At 38.3% G+C, this 22892-nt stretch overlaps 4 protein-coding genes across 4 annotated transcripts; 2 read left to right on the top strand and 2 right to left on the bottom strand.

The window, feature by feature from the left end:
- Positions 1-290: 290 nt before the first annotated feature.
- LOC135649132 (transcription factor HEC2-like) lies at positions 291-1228 on the bottom strand. The gene has a single exon (XM_065167241.1). The coding sequence runs from the start codon at positions 978-980 to the stop codon at positions 291-293; it is 690 nt and encodes a 229-aa protein (XP_065023313.1). The 5' UTR covers positions 981-1228.
- Positions 1229-2117: 889 nt separating this feature from the next.
- On the top strand, positions 2118-4303 carry LOC135648786 (red chlorophyll catabolite reductase-like). The gene is made up of 2 exons (XM_065166734.1): positions 2118-2618; positions 3389-4303. Exons 1-2 carry the CDS (start codon positions 2274-2276, stop codon positions 3995-3997), a joined length of 954 nt encoding a protein of 317 aa, XP_065022806.1. The 5' UTR covers positions 2118-2273; the 3' UTR covers positions 3998-4303.
- Positions 4304-4892: 589 nt separating this feature from the next.
- On the top strand, positions 4893-7629 carry LOC135648953 (probable LRR receptor-like serine/threonine-protein kinase At5g59680). The gene is made up of 8 exons (XM_065166989.1): positions 4893-5147; positions 5374-5914; positions 5994-6457; positions 6542-6677; positions 6782-6853; positions 6935-7003; positions 7079-7150; positions 7226-7629. The coding sequence occupies exons 1-8, from the start codon at positions 5057-5059 to the stop codon at positions 7299-7301; spliced, it is 1521 nt and encodes a 506-aa protein (XP_065023061.1). The 5' UTR covers positions 4893-5056; the 3' UTR covers positions 7302-7629.
- Positions 7630-8104: 475 nt separating this feature from the next.
- Positions 8105-21576, bottom strand: LOC135649655 (small RNA degrading nuclease 1-like). Its single transcript, XM_065168257.1, has 12 exons — positions 21333-21576; positions 19894-20073; positions 19706-19795; positions 17898-17966; positions 16802-16942; positions 15368-15484; positions 15232-15301; positions 14987-15084; positions 11313-11447; positions 11118-11225; positions 10922-11026; positions 8105-8687 (listed from the first exon to the last, which is right to left on the bottom strand). The coding sequence occupies exons 1-12, from the start codon at positions 21363-21365 to the stop codon at positions 8349-8351; spliced, it is 1485 nt and encodes a 494-aa protein (XP_065024329.1). The 5' UTR covers positions 21366-21576; the 3' UTR covers positions 8105-8348.
- Between the last annotated feature and the right edge of the window lie 1316 nt (positions 21577-22892).

Below are 22892 nucleotides of genomic sequence, written 5' to 3' on the forward strand. Positions count from 1 at the left end.
TCAATCGATGATGGCGATAATGTTGGAGAGTCGAAGATCCTTTATATATAGTTGAAGGGTGATGCATGGATCGAGGAGTAGGATTTTATGCGTATCACCTAAAATTCATATCATGGAGCCCATCATGATAGTTGGTCATTCTTCTCTAAATAATAATATGATGATCTATCTTATAATACGGAGTGATAGATTAACGATAAAAGTAGAAAGTAATTAAGCTTGACGAGTTCTCTCCTTCAAACCTAAAATGTCATCAAGTTTCCTCTACTAGTGAGTATCGTATATCCATTTCATTTCCGCTCGACATGCATATGAGACATTGTTGTTCGTGATGAACTCCCCATCCCACCCTCGTACCCTTTCTCGAACCACAAGTAGCTTCCATCCATGAATCCTGTGCCAACTGCAGAGAAACCGGTGGTGGTGGTGGTGGTGATGGCAGCACCGGTAGTGGATAGCCCGTTTACGGCGGAGCTGGCTGCCCGCTCCAGGAACTGCACCTGGCGCTTCAGGAACTTCACGTAGTGGATGGCCTCGTCAAGCATCGACGCCGTGTCCATCTTGGTCCCCCCCGGGACGAGTTGCTGCAGCATCCTGATCCTCCTGCTTATCCTCTCCCTCCGGTGCCTGGCCGCCACGCTCTGGGGGTCCTTCGAGACCCTCACATTCCGCCGCTTTGGCGGATTCAGCAGCTCCCTGTTGACGTGAATGGGTTGCATCGCCGCGACGAGAAATATCATCTCTCTCATGGCATCCACCGCGGGCTGCCCGTCACCCCCGGCCTCCGCTGGCTCCTGGGGATCACCGAAAGGTAAGGAAGATGTTGCGCCGACGAGCAAAGAGGAGGCTACATGTGTGCAGAAAGCCGGAGAGACATGAAGTGGTGATTTGGATAGTTCACTCAGGTTCTCCATCTCCGTCGTCATCGTCATCAGATCCACTTCGGCTTCTTTAACACAGCTCAGGCAGTCCACGTCCATTACTTCTCCTGCAACTGTGGAGGACGAGAGAGAAGAAGGGTTAGACTTGGAGCCCCGTCAAACGGTGCTGCAGAGGAGACGATTCGAGGTAAAGCAAAGCAGAAGAAGGGAAGGTATGAAGAACAAAAGAGTTCTTATCTGATGAAGCTTGCACAGTCCCAATGCAGTAGGAAGGCTTTATAATGAGAAATGAGCACATACTTGCAACAAAGAATGGAACACTTTTATTCTGTCAATAAGATATCATTTTGTCCATATGTCTTCTCTGTCATAAATCTCCATTTTATCTGACCATAACACTCTTTTTCTTGGGCTGATTCCTCTCAGAATGCATGCACTTGACACATTCACAGCGACCAATGATTGCCAACTTGTAGTATGTTATTAGCATCGGCGGAATGATACTGAGACAAGGCTGCTCCTCATCCTCCACCTTGGTCTCGAGAACTCAGACATGATGAAAGCATCAGCAGCAATCCGTCGTTTTCTACATGTATATGACAGCTGAGTAGGAATACTATGGAATATCGTCGAACTCATAAACTACAATTCACCAAGAACAGATTCCTATCGGAATGCTCATGCATGGATCATATAAAAGTATATGATGTGATGCTTCAGAAAGGTGAGAAGCAAGAATGAGTTCAGAAAGCGACTCTGTTGTTTATCTCATCGCTGCCTCTCTTGCGGAGGACATGTCACAAGGTGGTGCTGCTGCTGCCAGAGCATGTATAGATCTTTAATCGTAGAGCCTTTTTCTTGAAGAAGGACCTGTCCTTTACTTCTTTCATCTTCCTGCAACTTACAGTGTTGCGTGCAGTTCTATATAAGACCACTTGTGGAGTGAAACGAGCAGGTGAAACAAGGATAACAATTGTGGACATGGAGAGCAGCAGACAACAAAGAACTCATGGAGAGGGAATATCCACAGGCCGACATGTTCCCTCCGACCGCAGCCGCGTTGATTGAGTCGAGGGATTCCATTTGCATTCTGCACTGCCATCCCCGTAATTGGTTTCTTCCACCAAGGATCCGAGGGGAACAAGAAGAACAAAAGAAGGGTACGAGTGATGCAAGATGGAAATACTCTTGACTCCACCCTCACTCTGCTGTCGTCGGGACTTGCAGTTTTGCGCAGTTATGTGCGTTGATCTCGTCAGCCACCGCTCATGGAATCTAATCTTGGATCTAAGTGGGCCTTTCTAAAGCTGCGTTAACCAAGAGAAGGCAAATCTACCGGCTACAAGATAACACGTATGCGGCGCAGCCGTATCCAAGCGGAATCCGAGTGAAATGCCCTCAGTGTCCTCCTCCTCGTTCCTCCCTTCGCCGTTCCGCTTGCTCTCGTTTCGCCGTCCTCCTCCTCGTCCGTGCTCTTCTGCTGCGATCGCCGGCAGCAAGAGGCGGCCGTACCGGATCCGGGCATCGATGTCCGGCCCGCCGTCGCCCGTGGCGGAGTTCCCCTACCTCCCGCCGTCGCACCGGGACCTGATGCTGGATCTCCGCTCCGCGGTCGAGGACCGGCTGGGGCCCCACCTCCTCCCCTCCGCCGTCCCCCCCGACGTCCTCTCCTTCCACAGCCCCTCCGGCGCTTCCCGCGGCGCCCTCGACATCCGATCCGGCGGCCGCGATTCCCCCGTACGCACCCGTCGCCCCCTTCTCTGTAACTAATGGAACGGCTATTGCCATATAATCTTAGATTCTCGCTCAACTAGAAGACAGTCTCTGATGCCCTGTGACGATGATTTAGCTGAAATATTGAGATTAATCAACGCAGAGACAAATAGAACTACTTGCAGATGTGAGAAAAACGCTATCAAATAAAAAATGTTGTCTGATTTAGTTTATGGATGATAAAAGCAGGATCTCTCTCTCACAGCAAAAGCTATCAATCAGCAAACGAACTGAGACATGTATTACCACAAAGATCACTCCTTTCATGGAAAAAAGTGATTCTAGATTGAATCTGAGGCCACAGCAATGTGATTTGTGTTGAATAAGGTTATCAGTAGACTAGAATCTCACATATACCAACAGTATTTTGTAGTCAGGCAGACTTGCAGATGATCTGTTTTGCTTCATGCTCTGAACATTTTGTTCATTTCTATTCTGAATATGAAGTTATTCGGTTAATTAATTCAAGTTCATGCGATGGGTTACATAAATTAGATCATGTCTCATCTACTGACTTAGTATTTTTAGATGCAATGACATTCTCAATCACTTCCAGTTTCAGGTGTTGTGTTCGATCAGGTGCGAATATTATCTAAATAAGGAGAAGATCACCATGTCATTCTCGATATAGAAATCTAAACATGATAGTGAACATTGAGATGATTTTTCTTGACATTTTCTGATATAAAAGTCCAATTTCTGATATGGTCACTCTGCCTTTGCTTCTAATTCAGGTTGACTTCATTCTGGAATCATGGCTGCACTGTGAACTCCCCACAGGTGCTCTCAACATAACCACTTTATTCGCCTTCCTTGATGCCGCCACAGATGCTCCTCACCTTCTAATGGAATTCATACAAAGCAGCCCATCCTCCCTCATCCTCTTCACAGATTTGCTGCCCCGCAAAGACCTTGTCCTCCACCCCGATTACCTTGATGAGTTTTACCAGCAAACCAATTTGGACAAGCCGAGGCAAGAACTTGCGAAACTTCCACAGGTGCAACCTTACTGCTCATCCTCTCTTTACATTCGCAGCGTCCTGTCACCAACAGCTATTGCGGTTTGCATCAATTGCGGAGAAGATGGACAAGGCGTGATGGAAGACATAATGCGAGGTCGGCTGGACGCCATCTGCAAGGAGATTGTTCGAATTTGGTTGGATACATGTGCAAGCAGCAGTAAACAGCTGGGAGAGACCGAGAGGGCCGATTTGCTGAGAAGAGATGGTTTGATTAAGAACAAGACCATCGAGATCGATCTTGCTGCAAACTTGCCAAGGATGTTCAGTCCTGACATCGCAAACCGAGTGGTGGGAGAAATTCAAAAGGCTTTTAAGATATAAGACGGTGCCAAATTTGATGGAAAACCAATGTAAGAACTTCTCATGTCGGAAGAAAATAAGTCATCGACATACGATTTGCAGGCATTTGATCATTTGTATGTTGCACTCGATCATCAAGATATTGATCGATGTGGCCACAAAACTGCTAGGGTACTAGGTGATACACAATTTGTGTGTTGTGCTTGGTAATATCATCATGGAAGCTTGTATAGATTGTTTTGGGATTTCATTCTACCATGTAAATTGAGAATGTATGGATGTTATGTACATATATTGGTAAGTTAAGCTTGTCAGACTTGTGCTAAAGTTCTTCTTGTTGTGCCGTTTTCGGCTGTTTGATTTGTTTACTCATGTTGATTAAACTGAGGGAAAAAGGGATAAGGAGAAGTCGTAAACTTGTTATGATACTTCTTGTTTGGGAAACTAATGGTTATGTGGAGCAGAGAAAAAGATAAATTTCCTATCTTCATTTTTAGCTCCAAATGAAAGGCAGAAGAATTCAGTGGCTGATCAAGCAAGATTTTTTTTTTTTTCTAATAGGGTTGGTTCTTTGTAATCAAGGTTGATTGCACAAAAGTATTCCTGTTGCAGTCAATTATTTAGAGAAATATTTTTCAGGATGAAAATTTTCTAGTTCATGATCAATACCAGATTCCCCAATGCTTCATATTATGAACCAAAAGGTGGACAGACAACATGTTCTTCTGGAGACAGCAAAATCTCTGTTGCTGCACTGTATCTGATCTCAGCGATTACTCTCATGTAATCTCGATCAGATTAAATTTAAATTAATTGTCATATAAAACACATCAAGAAATAGGAAGAATATGTGGCAATGCATGCTTTGACCAGATCAAACCACTGCTAAAATTGCAATCCACCAAGAACAAGGCTCTCTGTACGTGGCAGATGCCAAGGCATGGAGCTACGAGTTCCTCATTTTGGGGTATCCCCTCTTACCAACACCCTCAATTTTTTGGGCTCCCTGCAGTCTAACAGATTCAAATCCACAGCATGGTTTTTGTATGTTTAGGGCCTCCAATTCCAGCCAGATGAACAATGCCCCTCTCCATCTTCTTCCTCCTCCTCCTCCTCAGCCTTCTCTCCATCGTTCCTCCGCGCCTCCATGCTGTTCTTGCACTTCCTGGAGGTTTGTGTTTGCCCATGTTCTTGTCAGTTTGTGATGCTAATTTGGCATTTTGTGTGCGGGAGAAGCAGAGTTGTGATTACAGCAAAATCTTTATGTCAAGGAAATCCACCGTCACATTCCAATTACAATTCATCCGCTTGTGTTGTTGCATTTACTTGATCGGTCGTGATGACAGCAGAAGACTCGCCTCCCATTTTCCTTACTGAGAGAGAACTAACGTGCGCAGGTTACAACATCAACTGCGGCGCGTCGCAAGAGGAGACCACCGGAGGCATCCAATGGATCCCTGACGAAGGTTTCATCAACGTCGGCAACGTGTCCAAGATCGGAACTCCAGACATCGTCCCCATACTTGCCACGGTGAGGTACTTCCCCGATGAATCAGCTCGGAAGTACTGCTACAGCATCCCCGTCGGGCGAGGAGCCAAGTACTTGATCCGCTCCACGTACTACTACGGCGGCTTCGACGGCGGCGAGAAGCCCCCGGTGTTCGACCAGATAATCGACGGCACCAAATGGAGCACGGTGAACACCACCGAGAACTACGCCAGTGGCCTCACCGCCTACTACGAGATAGTCGTCGCGGCGCAGGGGAGGACATTGAGCTTTTGCTTGGCGAGGAATAACCAGACGACCTCGAGCCCCTTCATCTCTGCTCTCGAGCTGGTCAGCTTGGAGGATTCCATGTACAACGGCACGGACTTCACCAAGTACGCGCTGAGCACGGTGGCGCGACACCGCTTCGGCTACGGCGGCGAGATCGTCAGGTACGGAGCTTGTTCTTCCCATTCCATCGCTGGTTCTTGGGTTGGTGGAGGCACTCAACGATGGGAGTTGTGTAACTAGCTATCCAGATGATCCGTTCAACCGATACTGGGAGGCGTTCACGGACTCGAACCCGTACGTGGAGTGCCACTCGAACGTGACGCCGTCGGAGTTTTGGAACCTCCCGCCGGCGACGGTGTTCCAGAGAGCTCTGACGACGAGCCGAGGGAAGAAGCTCGCGGTGCAGTGGCCGCCGGTGACGCTGCCGAGCGCCGCCTACTACGTGGCGCTCTACTTCCAGGACAACCGCACGCCCAGCCCGTTCAGCTGGAGAGTGTTCGACGTGGCCGTCGATGGCAGGGAGTTCTACAAGGGGTTGAATGTTTCGGCCGAGGGTGTGATGGTGTACGGGACGCAGTGGTCTCTCTCAGGGAAGGTGGAGATTGTGATGACCCCCAGCAGCGATTCGCCCGTTGGTCCTGTGATCAATGCAGGGGAGATCCTTCAGATAGTGCCTTTTGGGGAGAAGACTATAACCAGAGATGGTAACTGAGCTCAAACCCGTGGACTTGATCTGAGAAGGTGTGGGTGTGGGTGTGTGTGTGAATTGGACGTTGTCGTTGTTGCAGTGATTACAATGGAGGATCTCGCGAGGAACCTTAAGAACCCACCGCCGGACTGGAGAGGAGATCCATGCTTGCCAAGGCAGCATTCATGGACTGGAGTGAGCTGCTCTCAGAGTGGTTCCATCAGAATAGTGGGACTGTGCGTCTAATCTTCTTCTTCTTCTTCTTCTTCTTCTTCTTCTTCTTCTTCTTCTTCTTCTTCTTCTGAGGACAAGAAATGTTGATGCATCTATCTGTTTGCAGGAACCTCACAAACTTTGGCCTCTCAGGATCGCTGCCAAGCAGCATCAACAACTTGACGGCACTCGCAAATATGTAAGATATCGACTGAAATCTAGACTTAGTTGCTTCTTCCCAGAGGCTGGATTGAGTTCATGGGAAGACTTGTGCTTGCAGTTGGCTTTCCGGGAACAAACTCTCTGGTCCAATCCCTGAAATGAGCTCTCTGAGGAACTTGGTCTCCTTGTAAGCTCCAACATCTACTCTTCTCCCTTGTTGACATTGGTGAAGCATTCTCATACGAATTGCCCAATGTATCAGGCAACTGCAGGACAATCAACTCAGCGGATCGATTCCATCTTCATTGGGAGGACTCGAAAACCTCAAGGAGATGTAAGTCTTTCTTCCAGAAATAAAGACTGCCATCTAAAACAAGCTCTTGGTTGGTTTATCTATGCTTTCGTGCAGATATCTCCAGAACAACAAGCTCACGGGGAATGTGCCAGAGAGTTTGAAGAAGAAGATCGGGGTGGACGTAAAGTAGGCCAAGATCTTAACCTGCAGCAGCATCTTGTTTTGTGTAAATTGTTGTGCATGACTCCCTTGGTTGTGGTGTTTGACAGGCTTGGACTTGGAAACCAGATTGACTAACAAAAAACATTGTGGAGAGCAATGGGATGAGACAAGTGGGGGAGGAGGGGAAATCTATGCTTAAGGTTGGAGTTGGTCTTTGTTGAGGCTGCAGAGAGGAATGTATTTTGTAGTCTCAGTGAGCAGTTCAAGTGCTAATTCTGAGGTCATTGTTTGAATTAGAACTTCTACCTCACTGTTACTGCTTTGCTGCCACCTGTTGGCGTGCTTCTACTACTCTTTCTGCATCTTCTAACTAAAACTAGTATGTGTATACCACTTCAAATTGATTGGGAGCCATCTTTAACACAATGGGTTAGACTATCTTGCTGACTACTTTTAGAGATAGTGAACAATTAAAAAGCTGTACAACATACAAAGAACAAGAGGTTCGCATTCGATATTTATGGATATTAGCATTAGCAAATCTTACTACCATCTGATTGAGGGTAATACTTACACAATGTGATTAGACCATCTTGCAGACTAATTTTATAGCTACTCAACACTTCAGAACTGCACTACACACAAAGATCAAGAGATTATGCTATCCGTCTAATACATAACCATTCGACACGAAAAGCAACTCAGGAGAAAGGATAGACTTCCATAGAAAGCCTTTCTTCTTACAAAAAGAGAAGCTAACCAGTGACTCTCAGTTTACTAACAATCCTTTTTATATGTCATGCATTACGCCAATAACAACAACCACAATGCTGGAAAAACACTAAGCGATTGTTATTGCCATTTCAACTCAAGTTAGTTTTACAGGTAATGCATGTATACAATGACAAATTTTCCGAAAGCCCTGCGTAACACATGTACACAGCATCATAACTTCCATATAATCCGATACATTAGCCCATTCCTACCTACCTGCTTCAAAAATTGTCCCACTCGAGCTCGTTTTGAATGATGACCACTGAAGAATAATAATTGTACAACTTTCAGGATACGTTCTTCATGTTGACATGGTTTCATTGCACAAATGTTCGTTCCGGGTAACTTCAAATAGAGTCTTTTGCAAATTAAAAATTTCCTCTTCCCTTTCATGCAACTCCTCCCTCAACTTCTCGATATCTTTAACATGGTTGCATGAGTACAAACAAGTCTTCTGCCTTTTCACATCGATGGTTCCATCTCCCGCTTGTTGCTGCCCTGGATCTTCTTGCACTGGCCTCTTTGATGTGTTGGCATCATTAAAATGGACTTCAGCAGTCATCCTGCGGACGTAGAAGCTGGTTGTTTTTCCACTGCTAAGTTTCATGAAGACAAGTTTCTGTGGCCGACCACTTGAATCCTGATTAGTAAACGGAAGTGAAGCAGGGTTGGTTGTTGACTTTAAAATTTACTCTTACTGAAAGTTTCATATCACTTAAGAATGCAATATAAATATCCACAACAAAGAAGAAATTTGAGATAAAAACTAGCTAAAACAGTAACCAACAAGAAAGACCCTCATAGAAGACCTTAGGCTGTAGCAAATGGGATTTCATATACACATGAGAGACAAGCACATACATAAGCAACTAAGATATTTTGTTACAAGGCCCAACCTGAAATTAAGCTCAGATGTTATTCAGCAGCATAGTTTGAAAGTAAATTCTACCTAGTTTTGCTCATCGGGCTATTTGCTCATTTAAAAAAAAACTTAATAGATTGGGTACGAGCAGAACTCAAGATACTTAAAACCTTTACATACAAGAACATTTTAGTAGACCCTCAAATCTTCTCACTCTACTTAAAGCATTACATTTCATATATTCAATTTTCATCCTACTTAATATAGTCTTTACTTTAACATGTGTCACTATAGTTCAAGTTTAGCATAATCCCAACTGAACTCTCGTCAACCGTATCAACATCATCAACAAATAGTTTATACCACGGAGGTTTATCATATATATGGCCAGTAAATTCCATCATGAATATGAGAAGATAAGGATTAAAACTTGATCCTTGATATAGCCCTATGATTATCAAAATTCACTCGACAAGCTCCCCTACCGTCCTTCTGTCCTAACAGTACTGACAAGTTTTGTCATACACTTGTTTTGACAACTTACTCATCTATTCTAAAACCTACTATAATAAGTCTCTTGCTCTCTCATGTATGCATAACAGCACCAGCACAACAAACAGCATTACCAGGTACACTTCAACCCTTCTTTTTCTTGTACATCTACTCTTTCTAACCTTCTTCATCAGCATCCAATTATCCTGTTTTAATGTTCTTCCTCGATTAAAGATTAACTGGAACCAAACAAAACGACTGGTTCTAGTTGAGTTTCCACCTATTCTAGGTGAGTCCAGTTGTTTCTGGTCATGCGGACACATCCAGAAACAAGGTGCCTTGCTATGACAACGTTTCGTGCCGAGATTAATCACCATGATTTTAGCTGCCAAATAGGCTGTAAACTTCACACTTCACATTGTACAGATCATTTAAAAAATTAAACCGGACTCTGGAACCTAAAAACTCAGTTGGAATTACATATGGTCATTTGTATAATAAAAAGAAGTTGCTTAGAAAACCAGCCTCCATGTATAACTAGTTATCCATATAATTGAAAGACTACATGACCCCTTCCTGAGCCAAAAAGAAACAACCTCAATAAGAAAAAAGATTAAATCTGGCTCCATGGGAGAAGTAAACAATTTCATCTTGAAGAACTAATTCATTGTCCTTCATCCAAAACAAAATTTTCGCTAATTATTTTCCACATGCAAGTCTTTTCATCCATGCTATTATGATTAAATATCCTAAAAGAGAGCATGGTTCTTGCTAACATTATACTGCCATCTAGTATTTGTCCATTTAAATTATTCACAGTATATATCATTTGACTCTGGATTAATCTGCAAGCTTTGTTGCAAACTAATTTCTGTTTAAAATTCCATACCCATTCTTCATGACTACATTACACATTCTTCATGAAGTGGCCCATCACTTCCATTTTTATATTAGTTCATTCTCATTCCTAAAAGGTACACTGTGTTTCCTTGCTGCTTGCACATACATCAAGTGATACAACTACACTGAGCTGATGCTATGTTTTCAAGAGTTGGGACTTTAAAAATCTTTAATGATGAGTAAGGAACTACATCACTCATTGAAACAGCACTTACAATTCTTTACAATTTTAGTTCTTGTTCATATAGAAGGTCCTTTCTTTTTCTCCTTGCACAAAAGGATTGTCATATTATGGCATGAAGGCATCCCAATAAGTTCTGCCATGGTATAATTCTGTACCATGGTGGTCAACACATCCATGTTTCCGAACATAGTCCAATAGTTAGCCTGGCCATTAAATCAGCATGCATAGATTGACATGGTACATGCCTACCTTTCTGGCACCACAGGTTTCACCCGGTGCCAACACATGCCAAGCAGCAATCCTTGAACATGTACAAAGTTTTGAACAAGTGTATTGAACTAATGCAGCAGTAATGACAATGTTTCAACAATGAGAACCTTTGAAGGTATAGACTAAGAAGCAAAAACTTCGGAAATCAATAAATTTTGACACATACCTTCTTCTGATGACCTTCTATTTTTTTGAATGCTTCATCTGCCTCTATAAAATTTTTGAAAACAGCATATGTTGAATAGCTTTCACCTCGAAGCCTTGTAACAGACTGCAAAAGGATAACACATTATGATGCTTAAAAGATATAACATTCAATCTCCAATATTTCATGAGAATGTGAAACATGAGTAGATGAAAACCTCAATAATGACATTGTATTCCCTAGAGAATAACGTTTGCAATTCTTGAGTAGGTACTTCAATTGGTATTTTGTGAAGAAGTAGCTTTGCCAAATCAGAATTAGGTATCTGGAAAATAAAAGAAAAAAAAGATAACCATGTTCATAATTTTCTTCAGTTAAAAACTAGCATTGATTTGCATTAGTTCTTACGGACATCACAGCATGACATAACAATGTGATCATCATATCCATGTTCTAATTTAGCAAGAACTAGCTTCATAGCAGCTTGTGCATCATTCATACAATTGTGTGGTTCTCCTTCCTTGCGGACTGGAAAACCCAACACCACCTGCATATTAATAAAATCAATGTCAGAGTTTAAGCCTACGGCTGATATGCACAGAGAATTTAATTTATTTTCCTCTCATATAACATACAGCAAGAATACAATGCACACAACATTCGACAGCGCACGGAGCTCAGTAAACAACTTCATGTAGCCCTCATAGTTTTTTGTTGGTATATAATCAGAAAAGTTAAGAGAGTTTGAATTATAAACCGATCATAACATTGGAATTGGCCTCACTGGGGCTTCTCTACTTCAACAAGGGAGAATCTTGAAATCTTAACTATGGAGAAGAAATTGCACTAAAAATCTAGTGCCCCAAATCCTACTACAACAATGTACTACCTAATATTCTACACTTCTCTACTAAATGACACAAGATAATAAAATTTGCTCAAAAATTATGCCCAAGTTGTCCTGTCTTTTCATCCTTGTGGCCCTCACTAGGCCCGATTTTGGGATTGGCACCCCCCTCTACTCTCTAGGATGGTCAGCCTCTCTGCCAAATTAGAAAGGGCTAACTAGTTCCATGTATCCTATTTCATGTAGGAGAGAAATAGGAGAGCTGGTTGGCTCCCTCCCATCCCTAATTTGGAACAAGGATGGTTGCCCCCTGCTATCTAGAACCTTCATCTGTTTTCCTTAACCAAGATTAGCTGAAGTGATAAATTGATGCCTGAAAAGGTCTCTTATTGTGGCATAATTTTAGGGGCTATTAGACCTTCAAGTGGCCCTAGGATGCTGTCCAACAGCCGAGTAGCCTCCATAAAAGGTCGAACTGCTGCTAGTCTGGCACTGCAATATTGATTTCCAACAGCTAAAATTTTCAGCAAGCAAATAAATTGCTGAACTAGGTGGGACCTCCGCAATAATTTACAATAGAAGGTAGTGGAATGGATGGGAGATGTTGGACTTCCTACTTCACACTTTGGTAAAAAGGAAAGATCACGATTGTTGGTTACTTCAACATTTTCCATTATGTCTAACGACCATCTTATCATTATGCTTTGCATTGTGGCACACTTGTTTTGCACTTCTTGCATCATCTGGATTTGTTTTGAGTTTGAAGATCCTGAATTATCTCTGCCACAAACTCGACCTTGATGGAGGTGTGACCCACCATGTTGGTTATTTAAGATTTCAGGAGTCATGGGTCACCTGATTCTAGTACCAACTGATAGGACCTTCCTATTAAAATTTTCTCTATTTCCAATAGGAAAATCCTTCAAATGAAGAACAGAGAAAAAGAATTAACAAACATACTACTGCATCAAACAAAAGGAACAAGTCCATCCATGCCTTACGGGTTTACAACCACTAATGTATTTAACCTACTAACAGAATTTGCTTTTTATAATCTCATCACCCTCCAAAATCCCACAAAAGAGGCCTCTAGAATTCTCCAAATACAACAAATAGCTAAACAACTACTAACATCTCAAGTTGTCTTCTTCTATTAGCTCAAGAGGACCTCAGCTAAGAAAATCCTCATGCATATGTCTCAAATTATCAAGTTGTTTTGGTCCAAAAAATACGTAATAGATGCTGCTTTGGACTTTACATCTCTTGGAGCCTCAATCAAGACCAACTCATCCTTGGCACCACCAGCCAAGGTGGTTTTAGGCTGAAGTAGACCCAGGTAGGCCCAAAGCTGATATGATTCAATCTGAGAGAAGGCCACATCATGACACAAAAATAAGAGACACTTTAATCCTATGTAATCACAGGTTTTCATCCTGAGGTTCTCTCCAATTGTATTTTTATTTGTAATCCTCCAATTACCACATCTGACATTGTCTGCTAATATGTGCCCCACCAATTATGGCCCAGCGTTCTACTTCAATATGAATAAACATAATCAACAATGGGTTGGCACGAGATGAAGAGGGGGGCTTAACCATTAATCACATGTACCTTCTTTTCTTATTTCATACCCTAAAAAATTATCTCCCATTTACCTCTTGAAGTTCATTTCTTTTTTAATTGTATTATATCCTCAAAATGAATGTACAAACACAATACACATGTTACGTACATTAAGGCTTTAGAGCACAACTTTAATCATCTTTCATTTTTTAGTTGTATTATAATTTTGAACCTAATAATTATTTTAGCCTGTCCCAATCACATTGATCTCATCAATCTCAATCTTGAACCCTAGACAAACCTCAATCTTAATCTCAGTCCTAGAACCTTGCTTAGCACTAATGGAACCCTGATCTCCAGTTGGGCGAAAGACTAGGTGTAGTTGAGACTAATTTGAGCAAACTGTAATGTTCTAATTTTAAGTATTTTTGTAGTTAAGTCAAATAAGTGGCTGACTGTCATTATTCATTAGTTACGATATGGCCAAATTTTGTTATAGATAGACTCCTATTCCAATAAAACATCAGACAAAGTTGGATAAGGCATAGAGTCCTCAGCTTAACTAAACTTTGTAGCTAGAATCCTACTTAATCTATAAAATAAAAAATATATCGAGTCTATTATACAGATTATACAGAGACAAATTGTTGAAAGGTTGAGTTTTGTTAGCCTGTCGGCCATTTTCCCCTTCTCTTTTGTTATCTTCTATCTTTCTCCAACTTCTTTTCCTACACATCCATTAATCTATCAACCTCACTTTGGCAACTCCGTTTACACCAAGCAGCAACCCATAAATTGCATAGCCTCATGTTCTTATACAACTTGAATTTACATATAAAAAACATGTAAATTATAATAACCCAAATTTACATATAAAATATATAAAATATAAAATATAAAATATATAAAATTATAAGGACCATGAATTTACATATAAAAATATAAAATAATATAATACATGGAAATAAAATATAAAATATAAAATATAAACTTAAATATAAAATATAAAATATAAAATATAATAACCCAAATTCTTAGTATAACCCTCAACTATTTTGGCTCCAAATGGTTCTAAATTTCATGTTAAAGTAAAGCACTAGCAAGCATATGCTTCAATTGCAAACGTTCTTGCATCAATAATTTTTTCCCATTATGGTGAATATCAAATTCTTTTGCATAAAATAAGTTGTTATAAATGGAAATGATCCTGCATAAAACACACACATCAAAGTATAGTTAGCAGGTTAAGGTAATCTAGAAGAAAACTTAAATTAAAAAAAAATAAGTGCCTTAAAATGTTGATGATGAAAGACAAAATATAATACATCTGCAGGACCATGATGAAATGGTGGAGAATAATAAACTAAAAAATGTACATATAAAAATTTAGAGAAAAGCCAACAATTGGCATATCTGCAGGACCATGAATTTACCTTTGTGACCAACAGAATCTAATAAATTTGTTAGAAACAAGAAGTAGGGAACAAGCATGGAAAGATAAGAATTATCTTTGTATCTAAGAAATCTAATATAATGAAGAGAAAGACAATGAGATGGATCATTTTCTTAAACAAATTATGGTTTGATTACAAAAACTGAAGAAATTGGTAACTTCAGCATGCACCACAAAATAGTAGAAAAAAACATAAAAAGTTGCATTATTTTCCAGAATATACCTTACACAAGTTATTTAAGGAAGGCGAAAGGGTAGGTAGACCAGCACACTTGAAGATGTATGATGTGTCAATAACTCGTGGATGATTAACTTTTAGTGCTGTAAAATATAAAGGAGACACAAAAAGGACATATCATGTATTACAATAAAGTCGAAGAAATCTAGATTTACGCAAGGAACAGATGTAAAAGTACAAAAAAAGATAAATAAGTTACAAGCTATTGAAGATTATGTCGTATTGCGTACCTTGTAAATCATTATGCAAACTATGGCCCACTAAAATAGTCCCATGTGATAAGAGTTTCTTCAAGGATTTCTAAATAAAAGCATAGGTTAACCATGGTGTATAAAATTGAAGAGTCAGAATATAAGTGAAACGTACCTGTATATCAACCAAGGAGCAAGTAACTCCTTCCAAATCTTTGGAAGATATTCCAGTAATGTGAGTTCTATAGTCAGCAACAACTTTCCCGGGGTTCACAAGTTTTTCAAGTTTCACCTGAAAGTAGAAATATTGTTTAATTCATGTATCAACTAAGAACATGTCTGATCCACATGCAGAAAGGCTCATCTACATGCATCTGCCCATTAGCATGTATCCATATATGCATATTCATGTGCTATAAATAATCTGTGTACAAGCAAACAGAGTTCAGTTTTTTTATAAAAAGAACTAAAATTTCAGTCTATCAAGAAAATCAACAATAGAGTATGCAACGAAGATTTATATCATCTAAGAATGATCAACAACATGTACTAGTACTTTTGAATGCATACATTGAATTGCCAATGCCAATTATTAACCTTCACTAGCATTTTGTCCTTGACTGTTGTTCAACCACTATTCACAGCACTCTTTTGTTCACGAAAGAGGATGGAATTTATTTTCCTCAGGTGGTTTATTGTTCTTTGGTTATAAGACTTGACAACAATGGGGCTAGAGAAATCATCACTGTCTGTGCTCCAAAAACATTTGTTTTCTTAAACATACTGCTCAAAATCTGTTGGCTATTTGTCTCAACCGAAAACACACACACAGAACATCCAGGCAGCAGTAGTCGTCTTCATTAACTAAAAGAATTTGATGACATTGTAGACCTGCAGAAAGCTTTAAATTGTGGCAGTTGTGTCTAAATTAAATAAACATCAAACTGGCAAACCATCATTGAAACATTTCTAATTTTAGACTTTTGTAATATAGCCAGGCAAAAATTCTAACTTGATCTCACCTTGATTATTGTTCATCTTAAGTTTTGATTGCATAAATTACATAATTGCATTTTAATTTGATTTACATCATTCATTTTTACCTTCATAAATACATGCAATTCTTTTTTCCCAGATTGCCTCGCATCAGTAGGTCAAAAATCCAAAGAAACACAACTTAAATATATATACTTTGCCAAATAAAAAACTGATTCCTGATATTCAAAAGAATTTGCAATTAAAAATATGCCCATTACAATATACTCACACCAAAATATCTTGGTCAAAGTTAATTCACTTTGTCCAGCAAATATATCAATAATTGCATTCCATTGAGGCATCCCAAGATATAAAATTAAGTCAATTAGCCAAAAAAATCTCAGATTGAGCCCAAAAGTAGTACTATCATGAAAAATGAAGTGGCAGGTAGCATCAGTAGCCCTCAAATCTTTCTGCCCTCTCCAGTTTTTTGTCACTATTGTGTGCATCATTGTTGCCCTTACCAGTTTTGTGAATATTATTATAACCAATATTGTATGATCGAGCATCCAAATTGTCATTCTTGATCATTCAGTGAAAAATATAATAGCACAGAAAGAAGTAACACTACCTCCAAATTGTGATCTACTGCACATATTTTCACCACTGCATCAGTGCCATCTTGGCAAAGAACCATCTCACAATCAACAGAGATCATAGCATTCAATTTCATTGCTTCAGAAACTTTACCTAACGGAATATCTATCCAATCCTGCAAAAGCCCAATTAATTAGTGGAAAATCTAGCATCCGAACAAGATCTTTAAACTCAAAAAGTTATTCTCTGTCACATGCAGCCTAGGAACAGTTCAAAATATTTAATAAGAAAATATGTTAAATTTCTTAGATAAAAAGATGTATATGAAAGAATTGCCACAAAATTAGAATAAAGTTAAAATATTAAGAATATCAAGAGCCATTTCATTACTCCATAAATTTAACTAGAATGACAGTTAAGTCATGCCAAATCAATCTATTCCAGTTCCAAACAGTTTATACATTATGCATGATTTAACATTGTCATCAGTCAAAAAATATATGAGATATTCTGACATGTATCATTGAACAAAAAATATTCTCAAAAGCAAGACTCATGCAAACAAAATCTGATTTTCAAGTTGATCCAGTTTGAACTTTGAAGTATGCATTAATCTCGCTTTTGCTCACAGGTAGTCGCTATATCTCAATAATCATCATTTGGTATAAATCATTGTTTAACTGATTTTAGAAAATCTCAATTACTTAGAATAAAACATATCTGATGTTCGTTCCAAGATAGACTGCATCTGGTTTGGAAAAGCAAAACTGAATGTAAGACTAACATGTGCAGGTTAAATTCCATACCAAAAACTCCATAAATAAAACAGAACATTCAACATTTCTCTGATCCCTACAATTGTGTTCAAGATAGATATGATGCTTGGATAACACTGGCAAATGAAGTGATCAAGAATTGCATAGAATATAATTTCATGTCTGAAGGAAAAAAAAAATTGATGATCACAAACCTAAGTTCCGCAACAAATCAAATACTTACACAATGATAGCATTGGAAATTTCAGTTTGGTAATGAGTCAAACAATTAGATCAAAAGATGATGGCTGCACAGTGACATCTATATAAGTATATGAGACAGATAGTATTTTGTTGCTAAAGATGGAAACAGACCTCATCATAGACAGGTAAAGAGTGATCTTGTGTATAACGTGGATGTTCCATTGTCAAACGAACCAGCCTCTGCAATAAATATGTTTAGGCCGTTAACCATCCAACTAAAGCTGGCATGCAAATCTTTCAATAAATAAACTCGAGCCTATTAGTAACATGAACATGAAGGAAGGTGATCTTTTAGGCATAAAACCAAATTGATTTTCAGATATATTTATTTCAAGCCTTATTCTACTTTTGATAACTATTTTCCATAGTTTCATAATATGACTTATGATTTTAATTTATCTATAATTTGAATAATCTTGTATGTCACCCTTATTTTTGTAAATTGGCACTAAAAAATTCTTTCTCCATTCATCAGGCATCCTTCTAAATTTCATGATTTTGTTAAATAAACTAATTAACCAAGTTACTCCTTTGTCCCCTAAACTTTTCCACACCTCAATAGGGATACCATCAAGCCCCACACTATTAGTTATTTTTATCTTCTTTAATACATATTTTATTTCATTAACTCTAATTTTATAAATAAATCTATGATTATTAAATCTACCACTACTATTTATCGTTAAATCTAAGCCCTATATAGAATATTCATCAAATAATTTATAAAAATAATTTTATCATCTTTCCTTAAACTTATTATCATTAATATGTATTATTTGATCTCTGTCCTTAATGCATCTAATATTACCTAAATACTTACACTTTCTTCCCCTAGCTTTAGTAATTTGATTTTTTTTTTCCCCATCTTTAGTACCTAATTTATTATAAAAATTATCACAAGCTTTATATCATGCCATATTAATCACTTTTTTTGCCTATTTTTTAGATTCTTTATATCTTTTTTTCTCATTTTTATAATTTTGTCAATCTTTAAAACATGATCTTTTAGTAAAAATTATTTTTTGAACTTCTTCACATCACCACCAACTCTCTCTTAAGGTTACACCTCTACCTTTAGTTTCACCAAGAATCTTCTTTCTACTATTTTTTTCTTCTTTTATTTTCTATAATAAATATTTAATACCATCAACAAATGTTGATTTGTCAAACTTTTGTCATGTATAACTTTACAATTCTTACAAATAACTTTATCTATCTTTCTAGTGAGAAAAAAGTCTATTTAACTTTATGTACCTTTATTCCACTTTATCATATATAAGAGAAGGATTTCTATTTTTAATCTTGGAATTCCAAAAGATCCTATATAAGACACCTTTAGTACTCTCTAATGATGACTTCTAATGACTTATGGATTCACCAGATCCTTTCTATAACCAAAATAGACTAAGAGAAAAATAATACCAAAAAAAATGACTCTAAACACAATCAAAAATAGCTATTTGAGGTGTAGACAAGCATACATCCAAAAATAACAAAAAATAAAAAAAAATGAATAAGAAAATCCTTGTCTAAGGTCAACCAAGGTAGGGGCCCTCATTAGAAATGGTTTAAGATATAATTGCAATATAACAAAAGAAAATCAAAATAATAGCAAACGACTAAAGTGGAGGATCTTGAACATAAAAAATTAAGAACTTTCAGTCCCATCATTTTATAGTAAATCCAACACAATTGAATTGGCTAGCAAGCATTCCAGAATCTTAAACTGCAATTGACAGCAATAATTGTTATTCTAAAGGCTACAAGAAGAAATTAATTTAATGAAACAAGAAAAACACTAAAGTATAAATGGCATATCCAACAAGAATTTGCATCTCCTGTCAATCACTAATTCTAATACAATAGGAAGTGCAAATGAAACTCGGGGACCTTATGTGGGGAGACCACCCATTTTATACCTGTTGAGGCGATTCTAAGCCCGGAGAGTCTTTTATCAACTGCTTCATTGCATTATGATCACTATTCCGTCTTATCATTTTATCAAATACCTATAACCAAAAAACAAGTAACTCTCAACAATGCAAGAAGAGACATTATAACAAAATTGAATTGTTCATAGGACCACAAAGCTTAATGCAGCAGTTACCTTCTTTTCTTCTTTCCTAAATGTTTGAAGAAAGGCAACCAATAGCTCTTTAGGTCTCTTGGCTGGGTCACTTAAACCAGAACCAAATTGTTTTTCGTGGCATTGTAGGAAATCTTTCCATCCTCCTTCGGCACCTTTCAGTCCTTGTTTTTGGGTTAACCTCACAATCTCAGCAAGAACCTAAGACAATTTATTCGATTAAGCTTGGCATAAGATAAATAAAATAGGTTATGCTTTGGCCTAGTGAAATAAAGTTTATACTGTATCTTATGATCCATTAGAGAGGTGAATGAAGCATGAAAATAAAACTACGACCAAAACATTCAGGTCAAGACAAATTATTCAGATTCTGCAATATGCCAAAGTTACATGCTGGATCATCAGCTTGGAATGAATTACATCATGTAAGGAATAGCACAGGTTTGAGGAATTATGATATGTCATTAGACAAAATGAATTCTTTTTGCAACCATTGGAAGAACTTCAGATATATCTGATATCCACCATAAAGGACCTTATATTTACTGGGGGATTCCAATAAAGTAGACCACAGAGTATAATTGCTAAGATAAATGCCTGACATATATCATGCATTTTGCAAAACACAGCACCATTCTGTAAGGTTATGAAATATGAACTCGATTGGTCAATTTAAGAAGAAAACTGATTTGCATGGCAAACCTAGGGTCTGGATTAATGAACACTAAAGTTCTCTCTGTTGTTGACTCTCAAAGCTATTCTCCCAAAGGTACAGACCACTTTACTATCTGATTTCCTCATAATCTTACACTTGTTGAGGCAAGAAGGCTCACATAGTTTCCTAAAAACAGTCTTCAACATAAAGGACGCGAATCCTAGAATTACAGAACATGTAGAATAGTACTGTATAAAGGCCTAACCTTGTAAGTATGCTAAAATCGACATAAATGATTAGAAATTCCGTAATTCTAACCCTAGGGTCAGCTTTATATGTTTCTCATGTTATTTCATTTATGTCAAAACTTGTTGTTTGGAGAAAGACTGGAATAATTTCTTCCACGTATATAGGAAAAATATGTACCCAAAGAGGAACATTTAAGGAAGAAAAACGCAAAAGAAAGAGAAGACAGGAGAGAGGATAGAGGAGGTCTATATCAGTGAAATTAGAAGGCACGAATAACATAGGTATGCATTTAAAGAACCACCTCAGAAACAGTCACACATTTTCCAATCAACAAGGAACCAGGTATAGTCCATACAGTGCAACTCGAGTGAAACATATCTGTACAAGGATACGGGAAATAATACGATTAGCTATAAACCTGATACCAATTCGTTAAAATTGTCACCAAAGATGTCGCCTTTCAACCAGACACTCGATAGGAATTGCGGCACAAAGAAAGACGAGAAAAGGTAAAGAAGAAATCTCCGGAAAGAGAGAAAGGGATGAGGGCGTGTACCTCCCTGTCGGCACCAGAAATCGTCTTTCCCATTTTATCTCCAATCGCCACACGATCCCTCGTCACTTCTGCAGAGAAGGTAGAAGAAGCAGCCGTTTTGTGCACCAAGAAGAGGAAGTCGCCGGTGCTATGCTACTTGAAACTGTGCTCTTCCTTTCGAGAGCGCCGAGTCCGACAACGCCCTCGAACCCCTTCGCGTGCAAGAGGCAGCCCCCGCACCCTTGCTAAACCCATAGTTGGATTCCATATATAAGGCCGGCGCCTTGACCCAAGCCCTAAATTTTGGGCTCGCTAGTTGGGGGTAGAGCTAATATTTATAAAAGGAATTATGGCGAATTCTCCAAAAAAAAAAAAAAACACTCTTAAATTTAGGTTTTTAATAGTGCCAAGCTTGACAAATTTTTACTGAAAGTGTGGATTGCATCAAAAAATTATTTTATTTTACAATTTTAAAAAATTTTGATGGTAGCTTTAGTCGTAACTGTCTTGACTCGCTCTCGACCATCGGATCCGTTAGGTCTCACTTGCTTATTGTTATAGTCGATCATAGCCCTTACATAAAGGTGTAGACAGTCGTAAGAAAAAAGTTGATATTATAAACATAGTTGTATTAACATAAAAGGTTAGGAGACGATAGAGGGGTGACCAATGGGCTAATAAGGGAAGGGGGGTGATTGATACCACTAACCCTCGCACAAAGGTGTAAATGACTAGCAAGCAAGACAACATTGTCTACCAACTCACATGCAAAAAGCATAGGAGAGTGACCAACATTACCTGCTAACTCACATGTAAGGGCACAAGACGACCAGGGGAGGAGAGGGAGGTGACCAACAAAAGTCATGATCGATTAGATAGGATAATTAAGCATGAGATGAAGAAAGACAATCAATCGGACGAAAGCACGATAAAAGACTACGAAGTGTGAAGCCACAATTAAATGCTCCACCAAAAAACCCCAAAGTTATAGATTTTTTTTTATAAATCACCTAATAAATTAATCCCGAAAATAATATATTTTTATAGTTAGTAATTTATGAATAGTTTTGGGAAAATATATTGTAAAAGGATATATTATATTATAAAAAATAAAATTTGTTATAATTGTAATATGCAAGTGAGAGGAGAGAGTGATTAGATTATTTTTTTCTTATTTATTATAATATATTTAATAGTAAGTAAAGTTAATTTGTGTTAAAATCATTTCAGTAATAAAATTAACCGATTGAATTTGAAGGATAAATAGATCGAATTGTATTATATATAAAGAGACTCTTATTTACGGTCAAAGGGTATTCTGGTTAATATTTGATGTTGAAGTAACAACTATTATTATTATTATTATTATTATTATTATTATTATTATTTACAAAGAATATTTGACCTTATAACCTTGCAATAATAGTGTTTAGTACTAAATTAGCTTGTGATATTTTCTAAGTGAATGAGATTTAGAAATCAAATTTTCATTGGTTCATGGAGATCAGAAGCTTAATTTATTTTATTTTTACAATAAGAAATATTATATTTAATTAATTTAATTTTGATCCTAAAGAATAA

This window comes from Musa acuminata, chromosome BXJ3-9 (assembly GCF_036884655.1).
Source record: "Musa acuminata AAA Group cultivar baxijiao chromosome BXJ3-9, Cavendish_Baxijiao_AAA, whole genome shotgun sequence".
In the NCBI taxonomy this organism is placed as follows: Eukaryota; Viridiplantae; Streptophyta; class Magnoliopsida; order Zingiberales; family Musaceae; genus Musa; species Musa acuminata.